The sequence below is a fragment of the Gavia stellata genome, unplaced genomic scaffold (genome assembly GCF_030936135.1).
Source record: "Gavia stellata isolate bGavSte3 unplaced genomic scaffold, bGavSte3.hap2 HAP2_SCAFFOLD_34, whole genome shotgun sequence".
In the NCBI taxonomy this organism is placed as follows: Eukaryota; Metazoa; Chordata; class Aves; order Gaviiformes; family Gaviidae; genus Gavia; species Gavia stellata.
The window spans coordinates 5,307,563-5,322,616 of record NW_026776320.1 but is presented as its reverse complement, the minus strand read 5'-3'; the positions used below and the strand labels follow the sequence as shown (position 1 = coordinate 5,322,616).

The 15,054-nt window shown below is 44.1% G+C and overlaps 1 protein-coding gene across 1 annotated transcript; it reads left to right on the top strand.

The window, feature by feature from the left end:
- Positions 1-3,026: 3,026 nt before the first annotated feature.
- Positions 3,027-14,845, top strand: LOC132320899 (E3 ubiquitin-protein ligase TRIM36-like; the record flags this gene model as incomplete). Its single annotated transcript, XM_059834534.1, has 9 exons — positions 3,027-3,253; positions 6,512-6,833; positions 8,288-8,434; positions 9,530-9,625; positions 10,570-10,823; positions 11,485-11,609; positions 12,164-12,457; positions 12,659-12,956; positions 14,491-14,845. Coding segments are annotated over 9 exons (2,118 nt in total), but the record flags the coding sequence as incomplete, so codon positions are not given.
- Positions 14,846-15,054: the final 209 nt, after the last annotated feature.

The window sequence follows — 15,054 nt, the reverse complement described above, 5'->3', positions numbered from 1 at the left end:
CAAATATAATGAGTTTTGCTAAGGGCCTGGACGTGTGACAGAGCAGCACAACCAAAAGTAAAAGCAACCCTTGAGCCTGTTCCCAGATCACAAAACATTCTGTGGCTCAAGAAATCATAAGCATTTAGTTTTGTCGGCAAACGAAAACTTAATCTGAGTCTGTGATTAAAATGTATTCCCACCTCAGGATCATCGCCATCAAAATCACGGTAAGTGGAATGCTCAGAATTATTCATTTTATCCAAAAGTTCAATAGCAAGACTTGGATTTAATGGCTGGGTAACAAAAAGGATGCTGAAAGACAGAAGGAAAAACACAGATTAAAATTCCAACCACTCATATTAAGCATATTTTAATTTTAGAACTTAAAAAAAATCCCATACATAAATTTATACCTGTAGTAACTTTTCAGCTGTCGGTCCTTTTTTAGGATTTTTTTCTAAGTACCATTTTCACAGAATGATGGAAACTATTGGACCTGTAAAAGGAAGTGGTAGTCGTGAGAATCAATTGCCCAGTGAACTACATGATCATTATCTACTGAAACAGAAAAGTACTTGCCATTTCATTTTGTCCTTTGATTCAGGAGGCTGGAAGTTGCTTTCCATCATTAGCAGAAGCGCTCTAAAAAATCCAACAGTATTTCTGTGGGTTACATGGCAGTACATATCTGCCATGAATTTTGAATACATTGTTTAGTTGGCAGGAAGAAGTCCATCCGTTTAAGAGATGCTACCAGGACAACATGATGCATTTATGCAGCAAAAGGAGTTGTCACAATTTCTATCACGTACATCCAGAACACTTACAACCCACTACCCTTGCAGTACCCCCAAACACCACAAGCACACATGTAGCCACTACTCCAGATGGATGATTTGGGGAGCTGTACTTACACACCGCGCTTTAACCCCTTGCTAACCTCACTGGATGTAGGTCAAACATTGGATGGAGACTGAAGCTCAGCAAGCTCTATAGCAGTTATTCCAGATGCCCACAGATCACAGAGGTGGTTATAGCCACCTTTTCTTCCTACTGCAGCAACTTCTGGCGCCATCCTAAAGGGTAAAAGACATTTTTAGAGAAAATTCTCGCCCCAAATCAAACATTCTTCTGTACGCAGCAGTTTACTACTCTTTTTCCTAAAGCTCTCAACCTGTAAGCTCACAGCATATACACTTACAGATGTGGATATAGACACATGCGTGCACGTGTGCGCGCGTGTGTGTAAAAAGTTACGTAATGTATCCATGAAGTTCTCCTCAATCACCTTCTAGTAACTAACAGGCAGTTTCCAAAACAGCTATTTAGGCTGTGGGACAACAGGAGGAAAATGTGTGCTCTAGGTTTGTCCACGCTAGCAACACCCACCTCTGCTGGCATCCACACCTCTGGCATGAAGTGCAGAATGGTTTGCCTTGCTGTGCCACCAAAGACCAATTTCTTCACACTGTTTCAAAGGTGGCAGCAGAGCCAAAGGGGCTTTGTTCTGGTCTGTGGCTGCTAGTTTATTTGGCCCCAAATAAACCACATCCGATGTCAGCGATGGGTAGTGTGCCAATGTAGACAAGGGCTTAGGAAGAGCTCCATCCTTTAAAGCCTGCCTGTAACATCGGGAAGTTTGGGGATGGCGGAGGTGGTTAAGGGGTAATAGAGTTATTCAGAAGCTTGCAAATTATTACTCAAAACATAGTTGGAAGGCTGACAACTCACGTCCTTACCAGTCCGTTCTCCCCCCGCCTCGGTTAAGTAACATGTTTCAGTTTGAATATACAGACTGTGCATTACTGGCATTATCAGAATCATTTCAAGCACAGTGTTTTGTATTTTTATGAAGGTGGTTTCTAAAGTAGATGTGAAATAACATCTTTACATGTGTTCTCTAGTTCTTTGTAACACCAGGCGTGCAGAAACATCACGGGCGTGGCCGCTGCCGCTGCGGGCGTGGCCGCCCCGGCGCCACGCCCCTGGTGCCCGGGGGGAGCCTGGGGACGCGGCCGCCGGGTCGGGGTTTGTCGTCCCCTCCGCTGTTGCGCCCTGTGCTGCGGGGGGGCGGGGGGGGCGGTGGATTGGGGGGTGTTTGCCCCCCGCGGTGTGCGCCGGCAGCCTCGTCCCTGCCCGGCTGGGAGCGGCACCGGCGGCAGCCCGAGGTGCTGGGGCGGCGGGCAGGGCTGGCCCCTAGATCTTCAGACGGGGCTCGGTGCTGGCGGGGGAACCGCATAAATAAAGTCGGTCTGGTCTGGCGGCGGGCTGGACGGTGAAAACCCACCCGAGAGGGGACGAGTGGGCGCTGGGCAGCCGGTGTCCGCGCCCGCCACTTGATGCTTCGCTGGGTTTCGGTTGCCGTTGGCTCTCCCGACAGATACTCCGGCCTCGGAGCGCAGTGCCAGATGGCTGTGGGGTCATTAAATTACTGAAGAGCTGCACAGATCCACGGGCGGCTCTTTGTGCAGGAAATAAATAAACAAACAGATAATGTTCCGGACTGGAACTATTAGCCTAACGAAGTCAAGGCAGTTCCAGTGCTTAAATGTGGATTACACGGCAGGAAAGCCTGTTGTTTAACCAGTCTGACACACTTAATTTCTTTTTTCTCCCTCCCCCACCCCCCCTTCTTGAAAAGCGAGCGAGCGAGCTGAGTTAAACATATGGATTCCTATTGTTAAGAAGTATGGTTGCTTTCGTTTCACTAGGTCCTTGAGTGGAATTAAGACTACTCCCCTCCTCTCCTTTCCTCCCCTGCAAGGCAGACATGACCTAAAGATGAACCGAGTTTGCCTAGTGGCGGTGTTCATTTCAGTTGAAAGGAATGTTGTCAGTGCTTTCATAAATGTTAATTGAGATTTGTTTGCAGCGTTAACCAGCGGAATGCCTCAAACCAGCTAGAATGTGCGATTCTAGAATAGAACGATTATTCTAGAGAGCTGGGCTTTTGTGACATACAGACATACAGCTGTGCACTAAGTCTTGCTGGCTCACGTTTTCTGCACTTACACTTGGTTTTCCCTCTTTCTGTCATGAAGGTTACCATTAAGGGTATCGAAAGAGAGCTCATCTGCCCAGCATGCAAGGAATTATTTACCCATCCACTGATCCTTCCTTGCCAGCACAATGTCTGTCACAAATGTGTGAAAGAAATACTCTCTGCATTTGAAGACTCTTTCGCTGATGGAGGCTCTGAATCCTCTAATCAGAGTAGCCCTCAAATTAAAAGCTCTTCTTCCAGCATGGACAGGATTAGTAGATCAGGTACGTATCGGAATTTTTGCGTGTTTTCCTTATTTTATGTGTTCGACTGACTTGAGACGAATTGCGTCTGCATTGGTAAAATGTCTTCCCGGTACTCCTGATGCAGTTAAAGAGATGACTTAGGGATAGTGCGAGTCTTGTTCATTCTGTGGCAAGAACAATGGGAATATTTTTAAGGACAGTGCACTCTATTTCATATATAATAGATCAGTCTTTGTGGCGTCCTGTAAATCTTTGTAACCATTGTATTTGTTTATTCCTGTATTTCAGTTACATTGAGACGCAGTAGCATCATGTTCAATAGCGTCGATGTTGAGGTGTAGATTTCAGCAGTTTTATTGCCTGTCAGTGGTACTGTTGAGGTGGTTCTCTCAGGTTTCGGCCAGCCTAAATTGAGTAGTTCGACTTCCTTCTGAGCCTCTGCAGACTTTGCAAATGATGGGTTTGTCCTACCCAATTCATTACGCTTACAATAAATCATTTTCCATAGACGATGGTTATTGCACGGTTGCAGAATTGGGAGACAGATGACTGTAAGAAGACTGCGCTAACCGCCTCTTCCAGTGTGGTCTGCTCTGGAAGCTTTAAGGAGCACTCCTCATGCTCTTTGTGATGTCACACTAGAAAGATTCTTACAGCTGTTGTGTAATCCACAGATGAGTTGTTCTTTTACACAGATACATCGAAAGTACTTCTTGAAAGAAACCTCATCTTGGCTTTTAGGCTTCCTTCTGACGTAACTGTCCACTTTAAAACCGCAGTCCGCAGTGATCTGGAAGAGTCGCCCACAAGACAAACCCTAAAGCTGTGTCTTGTATTTCGTATGTTACTAACGTTCATCATCCCCTTCCCAGTTTTCAAAGCTCAAATATTTTATTTCACCCACTTCTTTTAAACAACTCTTGAGTTGTTAGTACTGGTACTCTTTCAGGATCAGTTTGATAAGCAAATGCTGTGTTTGCTGTAGCTTGGCAGGTTGAGGCTTGCATCATTTGAGGGAATCCCCAAACGAAATAACTAGTTGTCTTCATTACAGTCCTGTTTTCTGGATATGGGGTGCACAGCCCCACAATCACTGTTTAGCTCTGCATACATTTCAGCTGCTTTCTCAGCTCTCTCTACCTGCAGCGTTATGTGAAGTTTGAATGAAGAGAGCCCACTGGTGACTGCCATCTCCCAAATCCAAGTCTAGTCCCTTTTTTCCTCAGTAAGCATGATGTTCTGTCACGGCATTGTATGCATGGACTGAAGCGGTCACCGGTTTCCGCTGCAGCTGTCCACTACGTGGTTTTACAACGTGGACATCAGGGCACCAGGTTGGGTGCCTAAGGAGTGGTGGGCGCACCGTGGGTGACCTGACCTCCTTGTGAGAACTGTGGCTTGCCAAGTGTGGCAGTATCAGACAGGCTGTGCGTGGGGACCAGGCCCCCCATGCTGCTTTCAGCAGTGTAAGTAAGGAGGTAATCCTTAATCTTCCGTGGAAAGCTGCCCTCCAGCTTGCTCTCTGTCGGGCAGTAGAAATAGTGATCTAGCATGATGGGGTGCGCAGGCAGTGCTGTGGCACCGTCCACGCTGTGCACAGAGGAGGCAGAGCTCCCTTGGGAACCTGACATTTAGATGCTACTAGATGTCACCCATACTGTTCTGTTAATGCAGTCTAGCTGTTCTGCTCAGAACCTACAGAAAAGCATGAGACCAGCTGAGTTTGAGACTGACATTTATTCATGCTCTGGTTGTGGCTTCTTAGCTGATAGTGATGCATAACTACCATGGGGTACATTTTGAAGATTTTTAAAGGAACTAGTTTCTTACAGGAGTGTTGGTTTGTTTTTTTAAAGAGACTGGAAAGGGCGTGAGAGGTAGGGAGGTTTTGGATTGTTGGGTGAAGCACCCACAGAAGAGTGACACAAGGCAAGTGTCTTTTGGATAGCATCAAAGGACACTTCAAAAAGAAATGAAGCATCAACATTTCTGATGGGAAGATCCTCACTAAATACAGATGGGACCAAATTTCACTTTCTGAAGAAGAACCAGTTTCAACACTAAGAATTCAGCTTGAAGTCATACCTCTATTTACAAATTAGTTATACCAACATGCAGTCATCTCAAGGGGATCTTAAAACCATGCTCCAGCTCGAGAGAATGGTTTTTTATTTCTTTGTAAGGGGAGGCTGAGAGGATACATGTTAAGCCTAAACACTGGCTTAACCTGCTTCAGTAATACATAAAGGACTAATTTTGATAGTTGTGCCCTGTGGGTTCATGAGTGAGACATGGGGATGCACTCTCTGTTTGATAGCCTCAAGAATGTTACCCTGTAAATAGTTTTTGGGTCTGTGTGAGCCATCCCCTGGAACAGGCTCCAAAGAATCCCTAGGCTTGCGACTTGACTTGAGCCTTGGATCACTTTATTTTGGAGAAGAGGGGGAATTTGTGCATAGCTGTTTCGTAGGAGGGCAGCTTCTCTACTGTCCCCTTTTGAAATGAAAAGAGATAAGCTGTACCCTTGTGTAACCATGCAGATCTGTGGTTCCCCAGTTCAAGGTAGAGGAATCTCTCAGACATAACCGTCTCAGCATCCCCTTTGGTGTGCGGGGCTTACTTAGCAGCCCTCCTTTATCAAGGCCGTTCAGCAAGGGCCAAGTCAGCCTCTACGTATTTTGACTGAATGATTTGGCTGAGATTTCGTACTGGTGATATCTAGTTCTCTTGTTTTCCTCTTTAGATTTGTATGATGCCTCTTGGGGTAAGCCAGATAAGTTTGACTCGGCCAAAGCAAACTTCAGGGAGCTCCAAGTTGGCTATATTTGTCTGGGAATAACCAGTCTCACTCTGGGAATAGACATCTTACACTTCAGCGTGTTACGAAGCTGTTGCTCTCTATGTGCGCAGCCAGTTAGCCTAAAACCAACTGGTTTCCGGAAGGTTTTGTGTTTAGTCTTTTGAAAGGCTGCGGCTTGAGTGCATGCAAAACTAGACGAAGAAGATAGGATTGGAATAGCTAAATTAACCTTACCATAGAATTAAGTTTGAGAGTAGTAGTTTGTAATGTCCCCTGAACTCAGACATTACACTACCTTGTCATGGCAAATGTATTCTCTTTGGCTTGGCAGAGTGCATATGAATTGGTATTGTACTGGTTTGGATGATGTGCTAGGATAGTTTGAAATTGGTTCATAAATTCCTGTGCTTCTCCCTTTAAAATCTAAACCTCTTCTGTTTACACTCCTCCTAAATCAGGATTTGGTGTCTACACAGGCAGAAAATGTAATTCACTGACTCCTAGATCGAGTCAGTTTCCTTGTCCGGGTTGCCAGCGGGATACTGATCTCGGAGAACGTGGCATCAATGGCTTATTTCGCAACTTTACTTTGGAAACCATTGTGGAAAGATACAGACAGGCAGCCAGGGCAGCCGTTGCTATTATGTGCGATTTCTGCAAACCTCCACCTCAAGAGGCCACAAAGAGCTGCATGGACTGCAGGGCAAGCTATTGCAACGAATGTTTCAAAATACACCATCCTTGGGGAACTGTGAAAGCCCAACATAAACATGTAGGACCAACCACCAACTTCAGACCCAAGGTAAGTATCCCGTATCTTACAGAATTTGGGTTGCAGCATTTGCATATAGCTTCAGACATATCTGTGCAATGGTAGTTGCTTTTTGGGACCGTTGTTCCTTTTTTGACTATTGCTGTTATTCATTGAGTGAACCATAAGCTTTTGTTCTTGCTGACAGCATGACTGCAGTTTTGAACATGTCTGCCTGCACAGATGATTCTCCTGAAAGTTTCCTTCCCTCCTCGCACCTCCCCCCGAATCCAGCAGTCAATGACAATGGGATAGCTTATTGCATATTCTGCTGAATGACAGTCTTATGTACCAAGGTGCTAGCGAGACTGGTGTCTTTGGGCTTTTCACCATAGACTAAGATAACATTTGGGGCTTGAGAGTTGGTTTCAGAGATGGTTTGCAATTTTAGCTTAGTGTGTCCATATTTATGCTACTCACTTCTATTTTTGAGCCCTTTCCTGTCCTTTCTTGTATGTGTGTGCGTGTGTTAAAAGATGATGCTTTTAAAGCTTGACTGTTGGCACTGATGTCGTGTTCTCCTCCTTGACATGACACTGAAAAGCTTTCTCAAGAGCTTCTCTTTGGTAACATGGAGTAGATGGACCCAAATGTCTTTCAGTGCTCTGGAATGAGGCAAAGCATTTCTTTTTTTTTAAAACACACACGCACACATGTGCACAAGCACACCCACCCACACCCACCCACCCCCTTTTAGACGGTTTTATCTGTTGCTTGAGCTTGGAGTTGAGCAGCACTTTTTTTGCCTCTTCGAGCAGTTACTTCAACGTGTTCAATTTTTGAAAGATTACTTTTAGCAAACACCAGCTTTTTCGCAATGCTGTTTAAGCTGCTACTGGAATTAATGCTCAGCATGAACAACTTGTAATTGGAGTCAGACAGAAAAAATGAAACACTGGAGCCTTTTATCTTTAAAATGACTGTGACTGGTGGTGTGGCTGCATTTCATCTGTTGCTCCAAGAGCAATGGCTATGTGGCTGATCAGAGTCTAGCTTAAATTTAAATCATTACAGTATTATGTCAACTCCTGCCTTAAGACAGTTCGTAGTTGTTTCAAGAGATGCTGGCATGGACACAGTTAAATTTGGCAGCGTGGCTGTGTTATATATTGCATTTACAGCTCTGAACAGGAGTGTAGGGAGCTTGAGGCACGCAAACAACTTCAGGGATTAGCAAAATGGTTGATTGCAGTATGGAGGCTACATGATGTGTACACAGACATCGCTACAGGTTTACTCACTGTGAACCTCGTGAAACTGTGTGTGTTCATCTGCTGGCTTTCACTGGCATAGACAAATATAAAAGGTGGAAGATAAACTGAATATAAAGAATCCACTGATGAAATCAGATGCTGCTGTGGGGTGATTTAGTGTTTTGATGGTTTGTTGGCCACCTCAGTTTTTGGAAGTACACCTGCATTCTCTCTGCTCTCTTTTTTTTTCAGATTTTGATGTGTCCAGAACATGAAATGGAGAGGGTAAACATGTACTGTGAAATCTGCAGAAGGCCTGTTTGTCATCTTTGTAAACTGGGTGGATGTCATGCAAACCATAGAGTAACAACCATGAGCACTGCCTACAAAACCCTTAAGGTAAAAGTAAATATTGTTGGACCTGGCCTTAAGAAGGGGAAAAGTACTGAGCTTCTGGTGTAAGGGCAAACTCCCTGTGGCAGGAAGCCAGGATGTGTGTTTAGAGGACACTGAACTAGTCATGAGGCATGCTGTTGTGCAACATCTGTTAATATCTATATTAGTGTGACATAGCGCACTTCTGAGAAACTGTATTTTCTATGAGGCTTGAAACATAACCTCTTAAAAGTCCTTCCACCTTGTTTTAGCCAACTAAAGTATAGCAGTACTGACCAATGCAAAAGGTTTAAGCAGTTTATACTTTACAATCTAGCTTTTTTCAGGTAAGTGTCCTTGTGGCTTGGATTAGCTGATACTTCAGAAGCACTCCTGAAAAATTTGCATTGGAAGTATCTGTTGGGACCTTGTATGTTTCTGAAGTTGCATAGCTGTTAATTCGCAGTACAACAGGGAAGACTTGCAAACATTGCTTTGTTGTTAAAGAATGATTGCTTCTACCTCCTCTTCTTCCTTTTCTTCCTCTCTTGCTCACAAAAAAAAAAAAAGGGGGGGTGGGGGGGGGAAGACCAGACCAGCCTGCCTTGTGCTCTTTGGCCTCCTTGCCTGTTTGCAAGGCTTTTCCTGTACAGCTGTTAACTCTTGCAAGTCAGGAAATGCAGAGACACTCCTAAGTTCATGCTTTGAACCACTCATTCTTCTAGCAAATCTTACTACAAATGAGTTAATAACTAACGTGGCTTTTCTGTAAGTTTTAGTAACGTCCTGAAGCCTCATGTTCCTAGCCTAAGAGAAGGTGGCACTTGTGGCTGGGGAAGACTGAGCCAGCTGAGGCTGTTACCTCTTGTCCTTAGAGGCTGTTACCTCTTGTCCTTAGAGGCTGTGCCCCCAGTCCTGCCCACATCAGTGGCCTGATGTCCCTGTGCAGTCATTGCGGGTCACTGAGCAATTCTCCGCAGGGTTGCTGCTCATAACTGGTGGCAGGCTGTTGTCCTTGTAACTAGATAAAGCGAGTGCTAGCTGGATGACCTGCCTGTGCTGGTTGTCGGTTTGGGTGGGATACCCTTCTTCTGCTAGCTCGCTGTTTTGTTTTAACAGGAGAAGCTTTCAAAAGATATTGAGTACCTCATCAGTAAGGAGAGCCAGGTGAAAGCTCACATCACACAGCTGGATCTGCTGCTGAAAGAAACAGAGGTAAGAGTGTCTTCCGTGTTGTCTGGGGATAGCCCTTGCAGGGACACAGCAGAGACTCAAACTGTTTTCACTGAAGTGTTTCAAATCCTTTGGCTTTTTTCAGTTAGCCAGTAAAACAATTTCTGAACAGTTTGTGTTAGTCCTGAATCACAAATGGTAAGACCTAATCCTGACAGTGTTGGAAATATGGGCAACATACAGAGGGAAGTTAAGTTTTGGGTGCTGCTGTAAATTTAATTGAAAGAAAGCTTGTTTGATACCTTAATCAAAGAGAGGTGGGTTAGACTTACAGCTCTTGTGTATTAACGGTGCTTCACAATTTACACTGGCTGTTTGCCGCCTTGAGGATGTTGCAATAAAGTCAGAATGAAGAGTAAAATCTCCCTGCAGAAGAGTCAGAGCTGGGAGCTCACGTACAAGCTGAAAAACACAATGGCAGAAATTGCAGGAGCTCCTGGCCCTCCCTGCCTGTATCTTGATAAAGATTGTCTCTGTGCTTTGTAGTTCCTTTTATCCAGGGCACTAGTTAGAGGTGACCCTACAGTTCTGAGGGCATATGTGAGAAGCTGGGCTGGACCCCCGTCGCAGTGTGGTTGGGGAAGGTGGAGGAGCACCTAGCTCTTGGGCATGAAGACTTCAGAAACTGACCTGTTTTTACAGTGCTTTTCCATGAGCTGTTTAGACACGTGCTATGCGTAACTCAAGACATAATCAGAGGAATACTTTCCTGCTCTTCGTTCTCTGTGTTGATCCAGTAAACGCTCACTAGCTTGGGTGCAGTGCTGATCACATTTTCAGTGCTGATGGGCATAACAAAGCTCATTAGTCTTGTCTGTCAAATGGATGACTAGATTGCTGTGATACCTTGAACAACTTGAGGTATGTTTCTGTACACAGCCACAGTGCTGTGGAATCTGTCTAAAATGTCTTTTGTTCCCTCCTAGTGCAACAGTGAACGAGCTAAAGAAGAAGCATCTCAGAGCTTTGAGAAATTATCTCATGTCCTAGAAGAGAAGAAGTCCGCAGCTCTTAGGGCAATTGAAACTTCTAAGAATTTAAGGCTGGAAAAATTGCAAACGCAAGCAGAGGAATATCAAGGGCTCCTGGAAAATAATGGCCTTGTAGGATATGCTCAAGAGGTGCTTAAAGAAACTGATCCATCTTGTTTTGTTCAAACAGCAAAACAGCTTCATGACAGGTATCTTCATTATCTTCTGTTTGAAGTACAGATACTGTTCCAGGATGTCTGGTCAGTCATATTCTTTTGACACCTGCTAGCAAAGTACTGAATGCAGTACCTTGTATTGCAAAGGCTCAGAGATGGTCCCAGTACCGTTCAGTAGAAATTGCTACATTACAGTGTGCGTTAAGAAACAGCAGTCAGGAGGGGCTCTGTCCTGTGACAACACGTGGCCTTGTTCAGTAGGACTGCACTGGAAGGGTAGCCCATTCAGCTCACTGACACATTCCTTTGCTCAGAGATTGTATCGGGTATTTGCAAGTTAATCTAACAGGTCTCTTCTGGCTTTAAAGTCTTTGATCTTAATAGCTGTTCTCCATTAGCGCTTCACATCTATTGTGTTCTTTGAACATAATGCCCCAAATTGTTAAAATGCTCTACCAGCTGAACGATTACCTCTTCATTATCTTTACACTGATACCTTTACACTGCTGTACAAAAGACCTTAAATTTTGCATTTGAATTCTGTCTAGAGAGACAGAAATTTCTGGGAGACATCAGTAAGTACATGAAAACAGCACTTTTTATAAAGCAAAACCTAGCATTTTTAGTTTAAGGAATGCACACATGTGAATTCCCTTTTCTCTGTTCTGCCATCCCTTTGCTTCTGTGCTTTCAGAATCCAAAAAGCTACTGAATCTCTGAAGAGCTTCAGGCCAGCAGCTGAAACTACTTTTGAAGACTTTGTGGTGGACATAGCTAAGCAAGAAGAGATCCTTGGCGACTTGTCCTTCCATTCCAATGGTAAATTGCGAGAGCATCAGGTCTTTCTCAAGTTACGACTTGAAGGGCTTCTCTGGAAAGAGGCAAAACTTATGCAGGGCTGCAGCTGCAGAACTCAGTCTTGTGACTTGCATTGTCCCTTCTGTCTCTGTGATCCACAAGGCATTACCTGGCAGCAATGCTAGCTTCAGCTTTGAAAAAGAAGCTAAGATGCCGTTGCATTCAGTACCAGTTTACATTGGCTTCCAAAACATTGTAGTTAAGTAATACTAGGTCTTCCTAGAAGCTTTTTGTTAACATGACAGAAAAGAATAGGCTTTTAGATGCTTTTTTAGCTGCCAGCAAAAATAAACAATACAACTTTCGAAGTAAAAACAGAAAGTAAGGGATTTATGTAAGTGCATGAATGGAACCATCCTCATCTGTACTCTTTAACTGATTGAGTCAGATTTCTGCCCCCACCCCCACCCCCCCCAAGTGCTATAGCCACTCAACAAAGGGCTTGTATGGTTAATTCTAAAACAACATATATCTAAATTTGAGGGTTTTTTTCTCCTGAATCTCTGGCATTCCAGGTCTAGAAATACCAGAAATCAATGAAGAGCAGAGCAGAATGTACAACAAAGCTCTGATCAGCTGGGAATGCCCTGGGAAGACAGACTCAGCTGATATCTATGTTCTTGAGTATCGTAAGCTTAATAGAGAAGAGGAGAGTGCGACGTGGCAGGAGATCAAAGTTTGCAGCAAGAGCAAAGTAATATCTGATCTTGATGATGACAGCTCCTATGCCTTTAGAGTTCGAGGATATAAAGGGTCCATCTGTAGCCCTTGGAGCCGAGAAGTTATTTTGCGTACGCCTCCAGCTCCAGGTATTGGGTTTTCTTCTGTCCACAAGGTGTTGAATCTGTGTCTGTCGGTGTCAAGAGCTGTAGGTGGTAGCCTTTAAAAGTGTAGGTGGTAGCCTTTAAAAGTGAGAAATTCTGATGCCAGCATGACTTAAAATGTAGTTTATAAGCACAGAAGGCCAAATACTTAACTAAGAGGAAATTTTTTTGGATACTGTTTTTCAGTTTTCAGTTTTCTTTTTGATGACAAATGTGGGTACAACAGTGAACATCTCCTGCTGAACCCAGGAAGAACCTCTGTGGAAAGCAGGGCTGGATTTCCTCTACTGCTGGGATCTGAGCGCATGCAGGTCGGATGCTACACAACCCTGGATTACATCATTGGCGACACCGGGATTGCCAAAGGGAAGCACGTCTGGGCTTTTCGTGTGGAAGCCTATTCATACCTGGTGAAAGTGGGAGTTGTTTCTAGCAACCAGATACAGAAATTGTTCCATAATACCCATGATGTGACCAGCCCAAGGTAAATTGCAGACTCTTGCTCAATACATGTTTTATATAAGGAGATGGCTTTTTAAAAAATAAGTTAAGAGTGAGTCTGGTCGCAATTAGTACACAAGGTGAACCTAACTAGTGGAAAGTAGCTTGAAGGATATGCTGTAAGCAGGTTGTCCTGTTCATCCCCTGCTATTAGCAGAAAGGTGTTGTAATTATCCAGAGTCCTATTTTCATTCTTTTTGGGAAAGAAATGAGGTTCCTATAGATGTCAAGATGTGCCAGTTAAAGCAAGAAGGTAAAAAAAAAGCATCACTTGCAAGATTGAAGCAATGTTTAATTGTCAATAGTAAGACTCTGCCTTAATTTCCTTAGCATACTAGGTTTGGCAGCCATTCAGAGGTACAATGTTCACTGTGTGTATCTGTGTATCTTTGCTGTAGCTTGCGTCACGGTGGATTCCAAGTCACTGGCTTATCCCAGGCTATACGCTTGCATATGGTACTGGAGTGCTACTGATCCCAAGCCAAAGTACAGTGGACAAACCAATAAAAAGATTTCAGCTCTGAAGTATGGTTGTAGTAAGCCTGGATGTGTCTAGGAACTGCAGGCTGGGAAGCTATCTCCTGAGGACTCTTAACTTTTTCAGGAATGTAAAAAATGTATCAGCTTCCTCCTGTGTAACATACTGAAAGTGTAAGAACGCCTGTGTCTTGAGCTGCTTAAAGCCAGACGGAGGCTTTTTGCAAAGTGAGAAATTAGATCCTGATTTCCTGATTTCTTTTTCCTTATCCACACAAATACCTGGAAAACTTTGGCTGATACAAATCCAATCTCCCCCCAGACATCCCAAAAATGCAAACCTAGCTAGGGATTGTCGGCACAGAAGAATGTGTGCTTCTCCAGTGTGTCTTCATCTGGTGACAGAAGTAGGGGGCAAAAGCATGTAGACTGAACAAATCTGGCCACAAACTTTCCCCAGTAACCAGCTGGGAAACAGGGGTTCATGGAAACCTCCAGACAGAGCACTTTAAAAAAAACCAAACCACCAAACCAAAAACTTAAACCACTACTTTTTGTGTTGTGAATTTTAAAGACAACGTAATACAGCAGTGGTGAGGAAAACTCATAGGACAACAGTCATGTTAAATGTATTTACTCGTGTCATTTAACATTATGTAAATGAAGTTAAACATACCTTGTCTGTAATCATTAGTCATAGTCGCTAAATTACTTTTCAAGTTAACTAATTTGCTATACCTGTAGGTTCATTAATGATTACCTAGCATGAGTACATTTAGATACATCCGCTCCTTAGTAAAGCCTTCTGTGGTCTTGTCCTCGTTAGCGTTTAGCTGTTATTTATTGTCTGAAGTGGCCCAAGTGAGTGTTCTCCACCTACTAAATGCGTCTTCCCTCCTGGCTTAGGTATATTTTTACCCCACAAGGTTTTGCAGGTGACCATGTGGTGTTTCTTGTCTTACAAAAATGTTTTCTCCAGTTCACATCACTGATCCCCCTTCAGAATTTGACAAAAGCAAATGGTTGTTTTTCTGTTCTAGATACGAGCAAGACAGTGGTCATGACAGTGGGAGTGAAGATGCCTTCTTTGACTCACCACAGCCTTTCACACTGGTCACTTTAGGCATGAAGAAGTTCTTTATCCCCACAACACCTGCTGCCCCCAAGGATCCAGCGAGCAGAATCCTTCCCCTGCCATCGTGCTTGGGCATCTGCCTCGACTGTGACAAAGGCAAGGTGGGGTTCTACGACGCAGGCCGTATGAAATGCCTTTATGAGTGCGAGGTGGACTGCTCTGGCATAATGTACCCAGCATTTGCCTTAATGGGTGGTGCAGCAGTTCATCTTGAGGAACCTGTCACAGCAAAGTACGGGGAGTACCACGACGACATCTAGTGCAGTGATCTCTTCCCATTGCTGTTCTGAGGTGGAAGACGAGAGAGAGCAGAAGAATTCTACCTTAGTTTTCACTCCTGATTAATTACATTCTGTCCACATGTTGCTTACAAGCCTCTGGGTCATGCTTTTTTTAAACAAACGGTTCAGACACGTCCCACACTAGTGGGAAATGTTCTTCCAGGAACTCTCCTGCCTTTCTTGTGATC